We start from the raw sequence: 15,050 nt of genomic DNA on the forward strand, positions 1-15,050 counted from the left end.
ACATATTCACATGGTGGTATTAAAAAAAAGGAGACTGACTGTAAGACAAGTGGGGTTTTACACCCGTGTTTAAAATGGAAAATATTGGAAAATATATATTGTAGTGCTCAGATTTACAAACACAAATGGCTGGTTTCACATACCAAGATTAGCACTTGGATAACTCAATGTTAATTTAGGTAAAGCAGTCTATGACTAGTGCTTAACAAGGTCTATTGAAACCAGCTATAATATTCAACCTGTCTTTCCAAAACACAAAAGTAAATACAACAGTTTATTAGGAATTTACAAGGGTTTACATGTTACCTTTAGAAAGAAATAATCCACAATTTAAGAATAAAGCAGACATAGTTTTTATACAGAATTCAAATCAAATAGGTTTAACACAAAGACAATACATAAGTTATTCTTCTAACTGGAAAGACAGGATCTTGACACTATTTTAAAGATAAAAATGTTATAGCTTACATTCAAGAATATATATATATATATATATATATATATATATATATATATATATATTTACCCCAACATTACAATACAAAATACAATTAAACTAATCAGTATAAAGTATTAAAATGATATTTTCACCTGAACAATGGTTGCACAGGATATTAATAAACATATGTATAATAAGGCACTTTCTAAACTCCTCCAGCAGGAGGCACTGCTAACCTGGAGCCTGCGTGGTGTATGGAGAAACCTTCCAATCAGTTAAAAAATACACATATAAAGTGAACTTCAAGCTAAAACTGGCATGGTATGTTTGGAGGGAACAAGAAAAAAAGTCTTTCAAGCTGTCATTTTTTCTTACCCGTCAGTAAACCAATACAAGTGAATGTCAATACACATATAAAGTATGAAAAAGGAGGCTGTGTGGTCCAGTGGTCCAGTGGTTAAAGAAAAGGGCTCATAACCAGGAGGTCCCCGGTTCAAATCCCACCTCAGCCACTGACTCATTGTGTGACCCTGAGCAAGTCACTTAACCTCCTTGTGCTCCGTCTTTTGGGTGAGACGTAATTGTAAGTGACTCTGCAGCTGATGCATAGTTCACACACCCTAGTCTCTGTAAGTCGCCTTGGATAAAGGTGTCTGCTAAATAAACAAATAGTAATAATAATAAGAGGCAGCAACAAATGACTGGTCTCTTCAGTGAATGGTTAACCTAGTCTTAGTGACTGCATTCGGTTTGCAAAACAGTTCAGCATCTAGATAGCAATGTTAAACATCTGCCAGCCTCAAGCGTTTGTCTCATTGAAAACACAAAGGGTGAGCAAACAGAATCTTTGGAAGCATCCCTATTACTCAAATCAATACGTCATTAATTATTTAGTGTTGACTTGCACATGCAGAGAGATGGGAGCCAGGGAATGACTGCATTGAAAAAGCTCAAGAGAGACTACCAGACAAACTCCATAGGACAGGCATGCTGAGTTTGTCTAGGGTAAAACTGCTTGTGTTCAAGGCCGACAGTGAGAGACAGCAAATACAGACAAAATTCCTGGCTAGTGTATCAATGCTCTAAACAGGGTAAGAGCTGCAGTGTGGGCCACACTACCAGCACACAAAACAAACTACCTCTGAAAACTGAGCACAGACGGCTGCTTACCCTAAAGGGCCAGATATCCCACCAATATCACCTACTGTGAATCTGCCTCAAATCACTTCTACTGTGAAACAAATGTGCTGCACTGGAAAATATATGTTTTTTCTGCCAACTCCCCGCTGTACATATGTAGCAGTATGTGGATGGGTTAATTATTTACTTTTTGAGAGTCTACTGAAAACATTTAAAGGTAACCCCAGACAGAGCAAATTTAGATCTGTGTCTACAGCCTTATCATTTATTCATCCCCACATTATAGATTATTTTACTTGCCCTTGTGGAACAAACCAGTCTGAGAGTTGTCTTTAGGGAAAGAGGCTTGGCCAAAACTGTTGACCTGCAAATCACACCGACCACGGCACACACTTCCCTCAGACAGTCCAGCTTTGATGCTCCATCAGTGGGGTACTGTTTCTAAAGCACTGTTGCACTAAAACCATAATTATTTTTTCTCCTCAGTCATAATCCAAGTCAATAGCTGAGCTGTGATTCAAAGCCAGGATTTCCTACCTCAAAGTACTTCCCTCTAACTTGTCCTTATAAAACACTGCAATCACCTTTTTCTTCCTTCTTAGGTGCAATGTATTTTTTGTAAGGTAATGACTAGAACTGGAAACTTAAATTGTGTCTATTATAATCTCAAGGTCCTTTCATGTAATAGTTCATAGTTTTGTCTTTTGAGACAAGGGCTAATTCATGAACAGTGGAGCAAAGGCATGAACAATCAAGAGTCATAGAGAGAAGGAGGAGTGGAAGACTGAAAACACCTAGAAAAAGGTTTGTGTTTATATTTAGTCTGTTTTATTTTACTTCACTGGACACTGGCGCAGGAGAGTCCTGTGCAATGCAGGCTCTGGCTGTAATCGGGCGGAAGACATTTGTGACACCATGTGGTAGGAACTCTCCGGGGTGGGCCACGTTGACATTCCAGGGCTCCTCAGGGGGAGTCAAAGGCCAGCTGTGCTTTAGCAAGGAGGAGCTGGAGCCTTCTCAAGCCAACTGTTTGACAAATCCATGAAGGAAGTGCACCTGAACCATTGGATGGCTGAGGGCTAGACAGAGTGGTCTGGATTTTGTGTTGTGTTGGGATTTGCGCTAGGAGCATGGTAAGTAAGGCAGAATGGTCAGAGTTTGATGTGGAAGATGGTGGCGATAAGCTACTCATGTGTGCTCCTGGAGTTTGCGACTTGTCATAGCTGAAGCAGGCACTGGAACAGGAAGCCCATTAGCAAGCGTAAAAGACGGCCACAGGGTTTCTGATTTGTTCCTGGCTGTGGAAGATCTTTCCTGTATCCACTCCCAGCTGAGACAGGATGAATCTGGGGAGCTAGAAAGGGTTCTGGTCTCATTGTTGCTTCCTGAGGAACTGGATGGAGGGGAGGGGATGAAGCTCAAGCTGGTTGAGGATGATCCATGGGAGACCTGAGCAAGAGCATTGAGGATCTCTCCAGAAAGCCCCTCCTCGCCCATCCTAGCTAAAGTCTCATCCATTTGGATGAGCTCCAGGTCCTCTTGACTCAACCCGTACCGCCACAACATCTCCCAGATGCTCACGTCTGCAGGGAGCTCTGGCCAGGTTGCTTTCTCGGTCTGCAGGCCTGGGGAAGAGGAGGGGGTGGTGGAAGGGGACAGGAAGGGTGCAGACTCCTCGGGGGGATGGTAGATATAGGAAGCTTGATCCTGATGAAGAGAAGCTGCCAGGATGCTGCTAGGGTCGTAGTGCCTCTCTGCAGCACATCCCTCTATCTCCACATGCTGGTGACACCTGCTGGCCTGCAGGCTCAAGAGATTGCTACTGGTATACAGCACAGACTGCTTGTCCAGCAAGAACTTGTCATGCTTGGTTCTCTTCAGGAGGTGCTCCTCTCCTTCAGCATCTCTGTGGGGAGAGGCAACCAGAATTATTACCTATCACAAAAGGAACCAATGGATGGCAGAAACTGCACATTCACCTAGTGTAAATACAATATTGTTACTGTACATTAACATTTTAGGTGGTTTTACTGATTGGAGGGGATTTTCAATGACAGATAGACATGGATTCATTGTTTTACAAAGCAAACAAGCTTTATTTACTCACTCGTCAAAATCCAATACATTTGATCCAATACAAGTTGACAACAATTGGCTTTAATATTGGAGTACATATAAACCCTAGGCCCACAGACATACAGCTTCTCTGTGCAGGTTCCCTTTCTTTGGAAATACATATCGTGATTATACTGACTGGCTTTATTGCTTTCCAAAAATGACTGTCTTGTCTTCCTGGATTCTTTCATGTAACACTAGCTGCTTACACACAACTGAACTCTGAACTAGAATCAGAACTAATTATAGCTCTAACAAAGACTACGTCACAAGGCTAGGGAGCGGACCATTCTAAACAGAATAATAAATACATTGGAAGACTGCAACTTCCTAACATTGAACAACAATAATATTAAAAATGATTTAATCCTCTCATACTGTTAATAAAACACACACACAACCAGGTCAGTACACTATTTTACTGGAATGTTCCACTGCAGTTAGTCTGAAAGAATAGCCAAAAACCCCTGCGTTATCACAATTTGAAATCTTGGAATTTTGGAAAGCAGGTGATTTGGTAGAGGTCTAAGAACCTGGTGTTTTGCTAGATTTGAGTGACGACCCTGTGCTATGGCTTTTCATCAAGGCAGATTGGAATTTCTCATAAAACAAAAAAAGGTTTTCAAATGCTTATCAATTCTCTTTAATGACAGGGCTGTAATTAATACAAATTCATGTATTATGTAGTATAACAAAGTCCAGTGTTGAAGTTCTGATAATACACTCACGTCAGCGGCCGCTGAGTCGCAATGATGCAGTCGGGTTTGTCATCTTTATAAGTCACTCTGGCGATAGAAGTGATCCAGATCCACGTATGCTTCTTTGTGAGAAGACGGAAAACTGTCACCCCACTATCCCCTGTCTTCATCACTGTAAAACATGAGCATGCCAGGGTTCAAATTAAAATAAAAAACCAATCCAGGTGCCTGATCAGCACATGCAGTACTTACAGGAGCTGCTGTGGAAGATTATATAGCAATCACAGCAACTCTAACCCCACACTACATGTACAGTGTTCCAACAGGAACAATGCCCTTGTGAATTCAATTATTTAACCCCTAATCTGACCTAGTGACAGGAAGGAAAAAGCTGCTCTGCTGGACTAGATTAGACATTAGACTGTCAGGGTGCTAAAAGCCCTATGGCTATTAAAAATAAAACTGATCATTACAATGGCAGGATGGTAATAGATTTTAGCAGTGTTTTCTTAATTTTAACATGAGAAATATTTCAATATATTGTCTGTTGAGAGGCTGTTATACGTTAAGTATGGGTAGATGCTGTTGCTAAATTTGGGGAAGTTGCACATGTTGGGAAGCTTCTATAGTGAGTCTGATTAGCCCACACCTGGTATGGGTCTTACATGTCTTATGTGTGAGTTTAGCATTTAGAGTTGACTGTAGCAGTCTAGAAACTGTCAGATGCGTGTTTTTGTACAATATCATTCGTTCTTATGGGGTTAAGTAGAGAATCCCATATGAGGATGCCACAGTAACTCTGTTGGTACCCTGGGCTATTGTTGTCATTATCTGTTCAATCAACCCAAGGAAATCCCACCCACTCCCGCCACAGACACAGAGAGAAGGTTGCTGGTAACAGGAAATATATTTTTGGATCCTGTCAACAGGATCATTTCCTGTCAGTTCTGTGCCAGACATTCTTACAGGGATCACTCCAGGGTAATGGGCAGTCACTTCCCAACAAACAAGGGCAGCTGCAAGGGGCAGCTGTTGTTTTTCATTTTGATTATTAGTACTTGAGGAATAAGCAGCAAATACAGCACAGGGTGGGATTCAGTGCCTGTGAGAAGAGAAGAAGGGTGTGCAGGAATTCTAATACCCCAGTCCCACAACGACTTTTAAAAGTGCTTGTGACAGGACGGCTGAGCAGTAGTGACATCAGGTCAGAAGCAGGAAGTGAACACACACTCGGGTGCAAAGCGCACTGTGGTGCTATTCTTATTTTTAAACAAAAAAAATAAAAAAATTTAAACACAAAAAAAACACTGCTCGCAGAGCGAAATAATAAGGTTTCATAAAAACAAATCACGAACACAAAAACTCAACGAAACAAACACGGTGCTGGGGCTTCCAGCACTCGTAGCAGTTGTTTTTAGTTTTACTTTGAGTTTCTCTTTCTCCTCTCTCGCTCCCGTTCCTCCTCTCGAACACCCACCCAGAGCACAGAAAACTGCAGGCTTTTATACTGGTGACCATCTCCCGATTAGCAACAAATTAATCAATTAATTAACTCGGGAGATGGTCACCTTCACACAGGGCTTTGTGTGGATGGGGCTTCCCATCCACGCTGCCAAACAATAACAAAACATTGCATTTTAAATAAATATAAAATACATTCAAATCAAACAAATAATAACAATAACAATAATAATAATAATAATAATAATAATAATAATAATAATAATAATAATAATAATAATAATAATAATAATAATACAAAACATATACTTTACAGTAGGGCTTTGCCCTGCCCACTTTTATAGCGTGCAGGGTTCTCTCCCTGCCCTGCTGCAGTGGTATACCACCATAAACTGGTATCAGCAAAGCAAAGTCTAGCTTGATAAAAGCCCATAAAAATATGATAAAAGCAGTGTAAATAAATAAAAATAAACAAAAAATAAAACAATGTGGTTGACCATGCCAGTATAGAATACAAGTATAGTAAACTGTAATCAGTAATGGAAATTCACCACGGCCTGCATCAGAAATCATGCAATACTGCACACAGACCCTGTTGAAACTACTAAAGCCGACACACAGATTGTGCAGGAGGTTTCAGTTGACAGGATACCAGGGGACATTTTTAGATTAACATCTACAGATCCCCCCCCCCCCCCCCCCATAATAAACCATTTAATGCCACACCCCCAAACTCACTCTTCATGTGGTTCTCAGCGCAGTACAAAATGTCCTCAAAGTGTATGAAATGATATCCAGAATGAGTCTTCAGCTCAGCCTCTGTCCAGCCAAGGAGCAGTTTCCCCCTGAAAAACAAATTTGAGTACTTCAGGGATTAGATCATTCAGCTGTGTAGTGGCTTATTTTGTCAGCTAAAATAGCTTTAAAATCCCTTTACCAGTTGCTTCCTTAGCATGTACTGTATAATGTAGCTGTCTATCCCTCCCTTCTCATGTGTGCCCCCTTGTGGCTTGTGTGCTGCAGGAGGAGAGGGGTACACCAGTGACCCAGCGATGCTGTACCAGCCCACACAGCTGCCCCCAGAGAACTCGCCCTTCCTTGACAGGAGCTTTGTCTGCCGAATGCAGTGCCTGCTTGACTCCAGCTCCAGCTTCTTGGTGAGTCATTTTGTCATCATCATTGTAAACTCCACTTGTGGGAAGAGCAGTGCAAGTCTATATAAACTCAGAGTTAGCTACTCTGTCTTCAGTTAAAAAGATGGAGCCAAATAGCTCTGCTATCTAAGGGGACAGGTCCTGGTCCCTGCACTACAGAAAAGAAGGACGTTGTGGCCTTTGTGCAAGTCCAGTGAGGAGCAACTAGACTATTCCCAGGGCTAAAGGAGTTCTGAAGATATGATGACGGAAATTAATCTATTTAGTTTCAAACAATAAAAGGTTAGGGGAGTCTCGATTGAAGATGGAATGGATGGCCAAGCCATTTTGATGCAAAAACTGGGATTGTTTAAGAACTGACATAACAAAGTTTTGGAATCAGTCAAATACTACGAACTAGAGAAGCACTGATGGGCTGAATGGCCTTCTGCTGTTCGCAAATTTTGGAATTCTCTCATCAGGTTGCATTGTATTTGAATAGCACAACAGTTAAAGTGTTAGGAGTCAGTTTGGTTGCTTTGCGTAGCTCAGTGGTGCAAGAATAAATGCAGTGGGTCCAAAAAACAAATAATATTAATGAGCGGAAGTCAGTGGGTCTGAAAAACTCTCAAGCTTAGACTTCTAAGATTGGACAATGTTACACTACTGGTCTATGAACCAGTCCACAGCACTCACTTTGCATCAATGCTAATGGGAGAGAAGTCCAGCTGGTGTTTGCTGCGGAAGGCCAGGCTCCTGGTCCGGATCTCCATGATGACAGGTGGCTGAACTGGAACTGCGATGGCAAAGAGGGCCAGCTTGGATGGGGCCTTGTCCACACTCTGGGACTTCCTGTTCATACCGTTGAGGAACTTCAGCTTCCCATGACATTGCAGGGTCTGATGGGAAAGACAGCAAACAGTCCTGCATAAACTTAAAAGATCAATAAAAAAGATAAAGTACACCAACCAATATGGTTTAATCTGCACTGAAGGGACCCCTTCCCACTATTTATGGAGAATTTTGTGATCCACATGACATACCAATAAGTTTAGTTATTAGCATTTATATCACTAGACTTTGAGGGAATTAGTTTGAATTGTTCAGTCAGGCCCTGGCTCCTGTGGGTTGGGTTTGCTTGGAGGTAGCAGGGAACTGTAATGAGCATTGGATACTTGCAGGTCCATCATTTGGCTTTTCTTGTTAAAATGAGACAAAAATAATAATACTGCAAATTCAAATATCTCAGTGGCTTAAATACTGGGATGCAGCCTAGAGGGCTCTTTCATATGAACATTTAAAAATATATATATTTTATGAATAAAATTACCTGTGGTAACAATTGAGTGTAAAACTTGTAGACTAATCGGTGTATATACTTGCAATTTATAAGTAAACTCAGAGTTAGCTACTCTGTCTCCAGTTAAACAGATTGAGCCAAACAGCTCTGGAGACAGGCATCCCGCACTGTATTCACAGTCACCAATCTGAGCTCTTCATATCTCTTTGAACCTGTAGTCCAGTAGACTTTTAAAATGCAGAGACTGAATGGCTCTTGACTCAAACAGATCTGAAGAGCTCAGCTGGGTGACTATGAATACAATGCCGTCATACCTGTCTCCAGAGCTGTTTGGCTCCATTTGTTTAACTGGAGACAGTAGCTAACTCTGAGTTTATATAGGCTTTCACTGCTCTTCCCCACAAGTGGAGTTTACAATGATGATGACAAAATGACTCACCAAGAAACCGGAGCTGGAGTCAAGCAGGCAGCGCATTCGGCAGACAAAGCTCCTGTCAAGGAAGGGCGAGTTCTTTGGGGGCAGCTGGGCGGGCTGGTACAGCATCGCTGGGTCACTGGTGTACCCCTCTCCTCCTGCAGCACACAAACCACAAGGGGGCACGCATGAGAGCTACAGCCCAGGAGCTTACTACATTATACAATGCATACTGAGGATGCAACTGGTAAAGAGACTGTAAAGTTATTTTAACTGACAAAAAAATGAAATGTGCAACTATAGCACAAACAATGTTTTCATTTAATAAACATAATCTGGAAAGACACTTGGTTAAAGAAATGTCTGTTTGCAAGTTATGCTATCAGGTAGTGTTGCCCTTCCACTGTCATTTCACCACCCCTTTAATGTCACTTTAACCAACTAGTGGCTTGACCCCAAAGACAATGTAGAGGTGAAAAGATCGAGGAAGTGAAACAGAAGCAGACTTCCTAAGAAATAAGGCAAGCAAAATGAGCCCTTTCTTTAACCTAATGACAACTGATGTTGCTATAACTTATGTTTCTTTCATACAGTACCTGCAAATAGGAGTGCACAACAGATAAGATTTATAGAAATATTTTGTTATCGACATTCACTTTAATGCGAGCAATGTCTAGTGTAGGGCCTTTGTATGAAGGATATTTCATGTAATTCATTACACTCGGTTGATTGTATATACATATGAAATAACTGTATGAACCAAATCTATTTTGTATGGATTTTTTTTATAAAACTTGCAAGGAAAGGTTGAGGTAAGGTTTAATACACAATATACTGTACAGGGATGTCAGTCATAGTTACTTGAATTACTGTAAGTGAACCATTTCTGGCACCACTTGACTCATAATAAGCTGACTCAGTATAGTGATCTGTCTGCTCTGCACATGGAGCCTGACCCCTTTAGTATAGCTCTGATCCCTTCCTTTTTTATTATGTTAGGGATGGGCCAGACCTGAAGCCCTCCATGAATGTCAGTAGGATGTTGATTAGTACATGATGACAAGTACATGATATAAACCCCCCCCAAAAAGCTTTTTTTTGTAAAATTCTATTTTTGAAAATAGAAATGCACCACACAGGCTTACTATTTCCAGGAGCTGAAAACAACTCTCGAAATGTTTTTTCCTTTCCTTTCTCTGCAAGCCCTGAGCTAACGTGCCAGCACTGAATTTGGATTTATCACACTCACGCAAGGTGTGTGACCACGAAAAAGCCTTGGAGCAGTAACAATAAATTAAACAATCCATCCTTGAAGGGTGGTCATATGACTCCTCTCGCCACACCCCCTCTCACAGCTGCCAACTTACAAAATGGACCCTGGGGAACATCAGGCGGTCTTCAGTTTGTCCAATCTGTGAGCAAATTTTAGGGACAACTAAGCTTGTAGACTCTTACTACTGTATTATTAATGATATCCAACCCAGTCTAGCAAACAACAGACAGTCAATCTAATAGAAATTTGCCAGAACCTTGAGTTACATAATACCTTGGCTTTAGACATGGAGACCTGGTGGTTAGAACATTATAGCAGCTACTTATTTTATTTTAAAAAGGAAGGCACTTTTTTAAGGCTAGTTTCTCAATGCAAGATGTTATCAAACTAGATCCCTTAGTATTTGTTACAAGCACTGATTTTAAAGGATACAAGTAGATCTGGATGAATAAGATGATACAGATGAAAGATGAACTATAAGCAGTGGTTGGAAGAGTTGGTGTCAGGACGTCAACATCTCTGTTTAGCCACTTTAAGGAGTTGTGGGCATGTTGACAAAATACAAATAATGTGTGGTGCATTACCCACAAACCTTGGGTTTGTATTATGGCCTTGAATTTACCTCTTAAAGGGTAACAGTAGGTGTAGCAGGATAGCAGCATGTATTAAAGAATATATCTTATCATCTGAAGACCTAATAGATCTTAAAGATCTAATACAGTCAGCACTCGGATATACGACACTCAGATACACGTCAGTCACATTTTACTGTCCTTGTATTAAGAAACAAATCAATTCCCATTTATATATATATGTAACAAATGAATGCACTTGCCCGTCACACGCAATATTTCCGACTCCGTCACCAGTTTGCTGATACAAAGTCATCTCTTCAATGTTACAATTTATTTGATTATCCATCACAGCCCACTTTTATTTTATTTTTTTCTTCTCACATGCGCAAATCAGTCTGTCTTTATTTGTGCAGTTACACAGCGCTTCCTCCAGTTTCACCTGACAGAAATGCAGCAAAAAAAGCCTTATTGAGCACTATATTCTAAAATTTTGAATACTGACTGAATATTGTTTTAATTCTGGAAACTGTGTTGTCATTTTTTTTAAAAATCTTTTGCTAAATGACATTGCCTTTTACGTTTTACGCAGTTCTGTGTGTAGCATCAGGTTGGGTCATAATATCATTCTGTTTATGAAATCAACAGAAATTGAATATACGGGGGGGGAGGGGGGGGGGGTCCTAAGCCATTCTCTGTGTCTTCTTGGTTTCTTGTCACGAACACTGACAAAGAATGCTTTTTAAAAAAGTGGTAAACTAAATACTGGACCAGTGGTTTATCTTCACCGTCGTTGAATAAATCCTGTGGCGCCAGGGGTGTCTTCCAAAAGGTAAAAACCAGATGGTTTTGAATGCTTTGACACCACGGACAGCGAGCAGTCCACCTCATAAATCCAGCCGACAGGGGCAAATCAGCGGACCAATTGAGAACATTGGGCCATCTCGGAACAAGAACAGCCAATGGGAAAACACTCCACTTGGACTTGGGCACAACCCCAAATAAACAAACTATCCAATCACCGGGATGAAAAGAGGATTCGAAAAGGACGAGCGCAACTTTCAATCGGGGCTCCCTGACAAGCAGAACAAGGCTCTGAATTTTGACAATTCGAAGACCCGCAGCCTGCAATCGGCTTGAACATAGATACCGTTTTCTGATACGGGATAACAACCCCAGTGTTTGCCTTGGTGTGGGAGTCCGCCGCGTAAGACGTCTAAATCCTAAAAGTACTTGGAATCAAATCTCTAACTTAGCCCTGACTGATCACCGGTGGAAGATAGTTGGACATATCATCTGAAGTTGGCAGAGATTGAAATATATTCAGTCTGTTATTAAGCTAGCAGTGCCGGAGTCTGCAGTGGAATATCCCAGACATAACCGGACAAACAGTGCACATCGTGTGGAGGATTTGCTCTTTCAGTGGTTATATCCTTTAAAGGAATCTGCCATAGATTGCTCTGGATCGCTAATCAGCTATTGGGAGTACGGTGTTGTTGTTTAAATTTTCCTTTCTGTACTGTTTTGTTTAGTTTAGTTAATTTTTCCTTTCAGTATTACTTTAGTTTAGTTGTTGCACCTTTATTTTTCTTTATTTAGTTTTATTTCCAATAAAACTGTTTCTTTGTATTCACGGGAAGCGGTGTCCAGTCTGATTATTTCAATATAGGTTGATCCTACATGATTTTGAATTCAAATAAGGTATTATATAATTACAACTTAAACTAGTCCAAATATATATATATATATATAACTCGCACACTACATGTGAATGGGTAACATTGTGATTTCATTTTGCTGTTGGGTCGTTAATGGGGAATTTTAAATACTGCTACAATATGTACCGGATTTAAAAGTATGTACTGTATTACAGTCCACATGTCGTCTCTTTTGGCAAGTGATATTTTCAGAATCATATTATTCTGAATTAAAATACTTATTCTGTTGAAAATATAGTACTGTACCAACAAAACCAACTACAGTACATCTAAATGGAAACCTACTTATTTTCATACACAGTCCTTTCAGCTATGTATTTTTGACATTGTATCTTTTTTGTGTTCCCTGAAAAATGGACAAGGGTTGAACGGGCCAAAATGAAATAATCAGATATGCATCACACTCGTTTAACCATCACTGAATAAAAATAAATCAAAATAGTATACCAGGGCCATGGATCAGCCTTTTGTTTGTATTGTGATGGCAAAACCATTGTTTAAAAATTTTGTTTGTCATCTAGTGTGGTAGAAGTGTTTATTATACAGTACCTGCCTTGTCAAAACTTCATGACAGAAACCTGCTCTGAAAAGACTAGCTCTGCACGCTCTCTCTCCAGTTTATATAACTCAGCCCCAGGGCTCAGGGAGAGGTAATTGCAAACCTTCAATCAAAGAGAAACACAAACTCTCATTCGGAAAAAAGGACCTGTCATTCACCCAGAATATCGTTCACATTCCAGAAACAAACCTGCCACTTTAACCAGCAAACTGCTGCAGGATTCATGACTAAAAACATTTTATATGTACAAAAATAGCCACATAACAAAAAAGGGATCAGTCATAAAGATGACGTAGCTACAAAATGGGCTAACTTATAAAAGTTACCACTAAGCCACGACTTCCTTTTTTTTGTTTGTTTTAAACTAGACTTGGATTGTGTGACTAATTTGATCCCAATCCCTTAGTGGCCATGGTGGTAACTGTTATTATTATTAAAATCATTTAGTGCATTGCCTTTCCTAGTTTGTCTCAAACTCTACAAGATCCACCGTCATTTAACAGGACAAACAAGAAAGGAGTAACTGCCATGACTGACGATTATAGTGTTATAGGACAGCGAACATCTGTGTATGTGGGTAAAAGTCAATGTTTATGCTGATAGAACCCAAACAGATGCTTGCAGTCCCATAACTCTGATATACTGCGGTATTATTACTATACAAGTAAAAAAAAAAAAAATGCAGCTATATTTGTTTTCTATCCTTTAGCCCATTGTCATTTTCATTGATAACAGGGAAAAGGCTGATTAAGAGAATACTGTTAAGTGGCTGAGGTACGTGGCCGATTGTGATGTCACCGTTTTGAATGGACTTTTTTTTAGTTAAATGGAATTCTGAGAGGTGCCTTGGTAGAATAGATTTATAGGACAGCAAGTGTCTGTATATGTATTTAATCATCACTTGCTAAATAAATAAATAAATAAATAAATAAATAAATACAGACACTGGCATAAACACTCCAGGGTTCTTAAAATGATATTCTCTTTATGTATTAGTGGCCTGAAAATTATTTTAGAACATTAAAATACTACTCTTATCAAATTTCAGTTAAAACGTAACTTATGATTACTTTGAGAATCGTGGAATGTGCCAGACTTGAAATTCTCAGAATTCCAGGCCTTGCATTCCGTAGGCGTGTTTATCTTCTTTCATTAAAAAACACAATGCGAGAAAGAACAATCTCTTGTGTCTCATTCATCCGGCTGCTGGAATCTTGTGAACAGTTTTGTTTATGTTATTATTGCAAGACCTGAAACAATTTCTGAATTGGTTTCTTCATACTGTACATACCTATTTTGTATATGTTCTTTCAATGTTCTAATCTAATGCATTCGGTTTTTGATACAAACTCTGTATAAACATGTTTTTTTTTTGCCCCCAAAAACATTTCAAGCAATGTTGGTTCAAATAATCCTACAGTTGTCCCAGCACTAATGTATGTATTGTGTAACTGTACTGCTGCCAACTGGTCTTTCCTGTAAAACTGCTTGAGAATCAACTTGTTGAAATATTTATGATGAATGAAACCTGGACAGCTGTGGTTTCAGATCAGAGGTCTAAGCCCTAAAAGTGTTGATATTTCAAACCCCTAAACATCTGAATCTTAACTGATTAACACAATTATAATTATCTATAAAAAACAGTGAAGAGAACAAAAAAAAATGTTTTCACATATTTCTAGACTAGGACCTAGGAGTCCTGTGAGGTTCCAATGTGATTTCCAAAGACATACAGTATGTTAACAAGAGATAAGGACTGAAAGGGTAAAAGAAACACAACAGCTATTTTAATTATTGTTGTTTTTGTTTCATTATGTAAATTATTTTCTCTTTGAATCATCACATCCTGGTGGCTTTTTAAATCAAGTTTACAAGTACTCCCGTCACCTCTACAGAGACAAGTACAGCTGGTACACCAGAAAATGACCATTAACTTAAGAGGACATAAAAAATACATCAGTAAGAAATATCAAATAGAACAAATGCAGTATTACAGGCTGAAAGGTTAGTGGTTACACAGCAAGCAGAAGAATACATTAGCTGATATTTCAATATGGAAATGATGTGGAGACAGACAGAGAGAAGGAGGTACTTTTACACATAGTGGTCAGTGTATGGAATCGGTTACTAAGCCATTTCACCAATGCTTAATCATTGGGATCCTTTAAAGAGTAAGTAGTGGGGTTCCGATAAATATAGCGTTATGCCCACGTGTTGCTACAACTGT

The 15,050-nt window shown here is 39.7% G+C and overlaps 1 protein-coding gene across 1 annotated transcript in view; it reads right to left on the bottom strand.

The window, feature by feature from the left end:
• Positions 1–39: 39 nt before the first annotated feature.
• LOC117425406 (aryl hydrocarbon receptor-like) overlaps positions 40–15,050 on the bottom strand; it is a 29,899-nt gene continuing 14,888 nt past the window's right edge. The window contains exons 7-11 of the mRNA XM_034042318.3: positions 8,726–8,859; positions 7,683–7,885; positions 6,592–6,698; positions 4,423–4,564; positions 40–3,485 (exon numbers count right to left, since the gene is read on the bottom strand). Coding sequence (XP_033898209.1) covers positions 2,768–3,485; positions 4,423–4,564; positions 6,592–6,698; positions 7,683–7,885; positions 8,726–8,859 — 1,304 coding nt within the window. The 3' untranslated portion in view covers positions 40–2,767. The remainder of the gene's footprint in view (positions 3,486–4,422; positions 4,565–6,591; positions 6,699–7,682; positions 7,886–8,725; positions 8,860–15,050) is intronic.

This window comes from Acipenser ruthenus, chromosome 20, assembly GCF_902713425.1.
Source record: "Acipenser ruthenus chromosome 20, fAciRut3.2 maternal haplotype, whole genome shotgun sequence".
In the NCBI taxonomy this organism is placed as follows: domain Eukaryota; kingdom Metazoa; phylum Chordata; class Actinopteri; order Acipenseriformes; family Acipenseridae; genus Acipenser; species Acipenser ruthenus.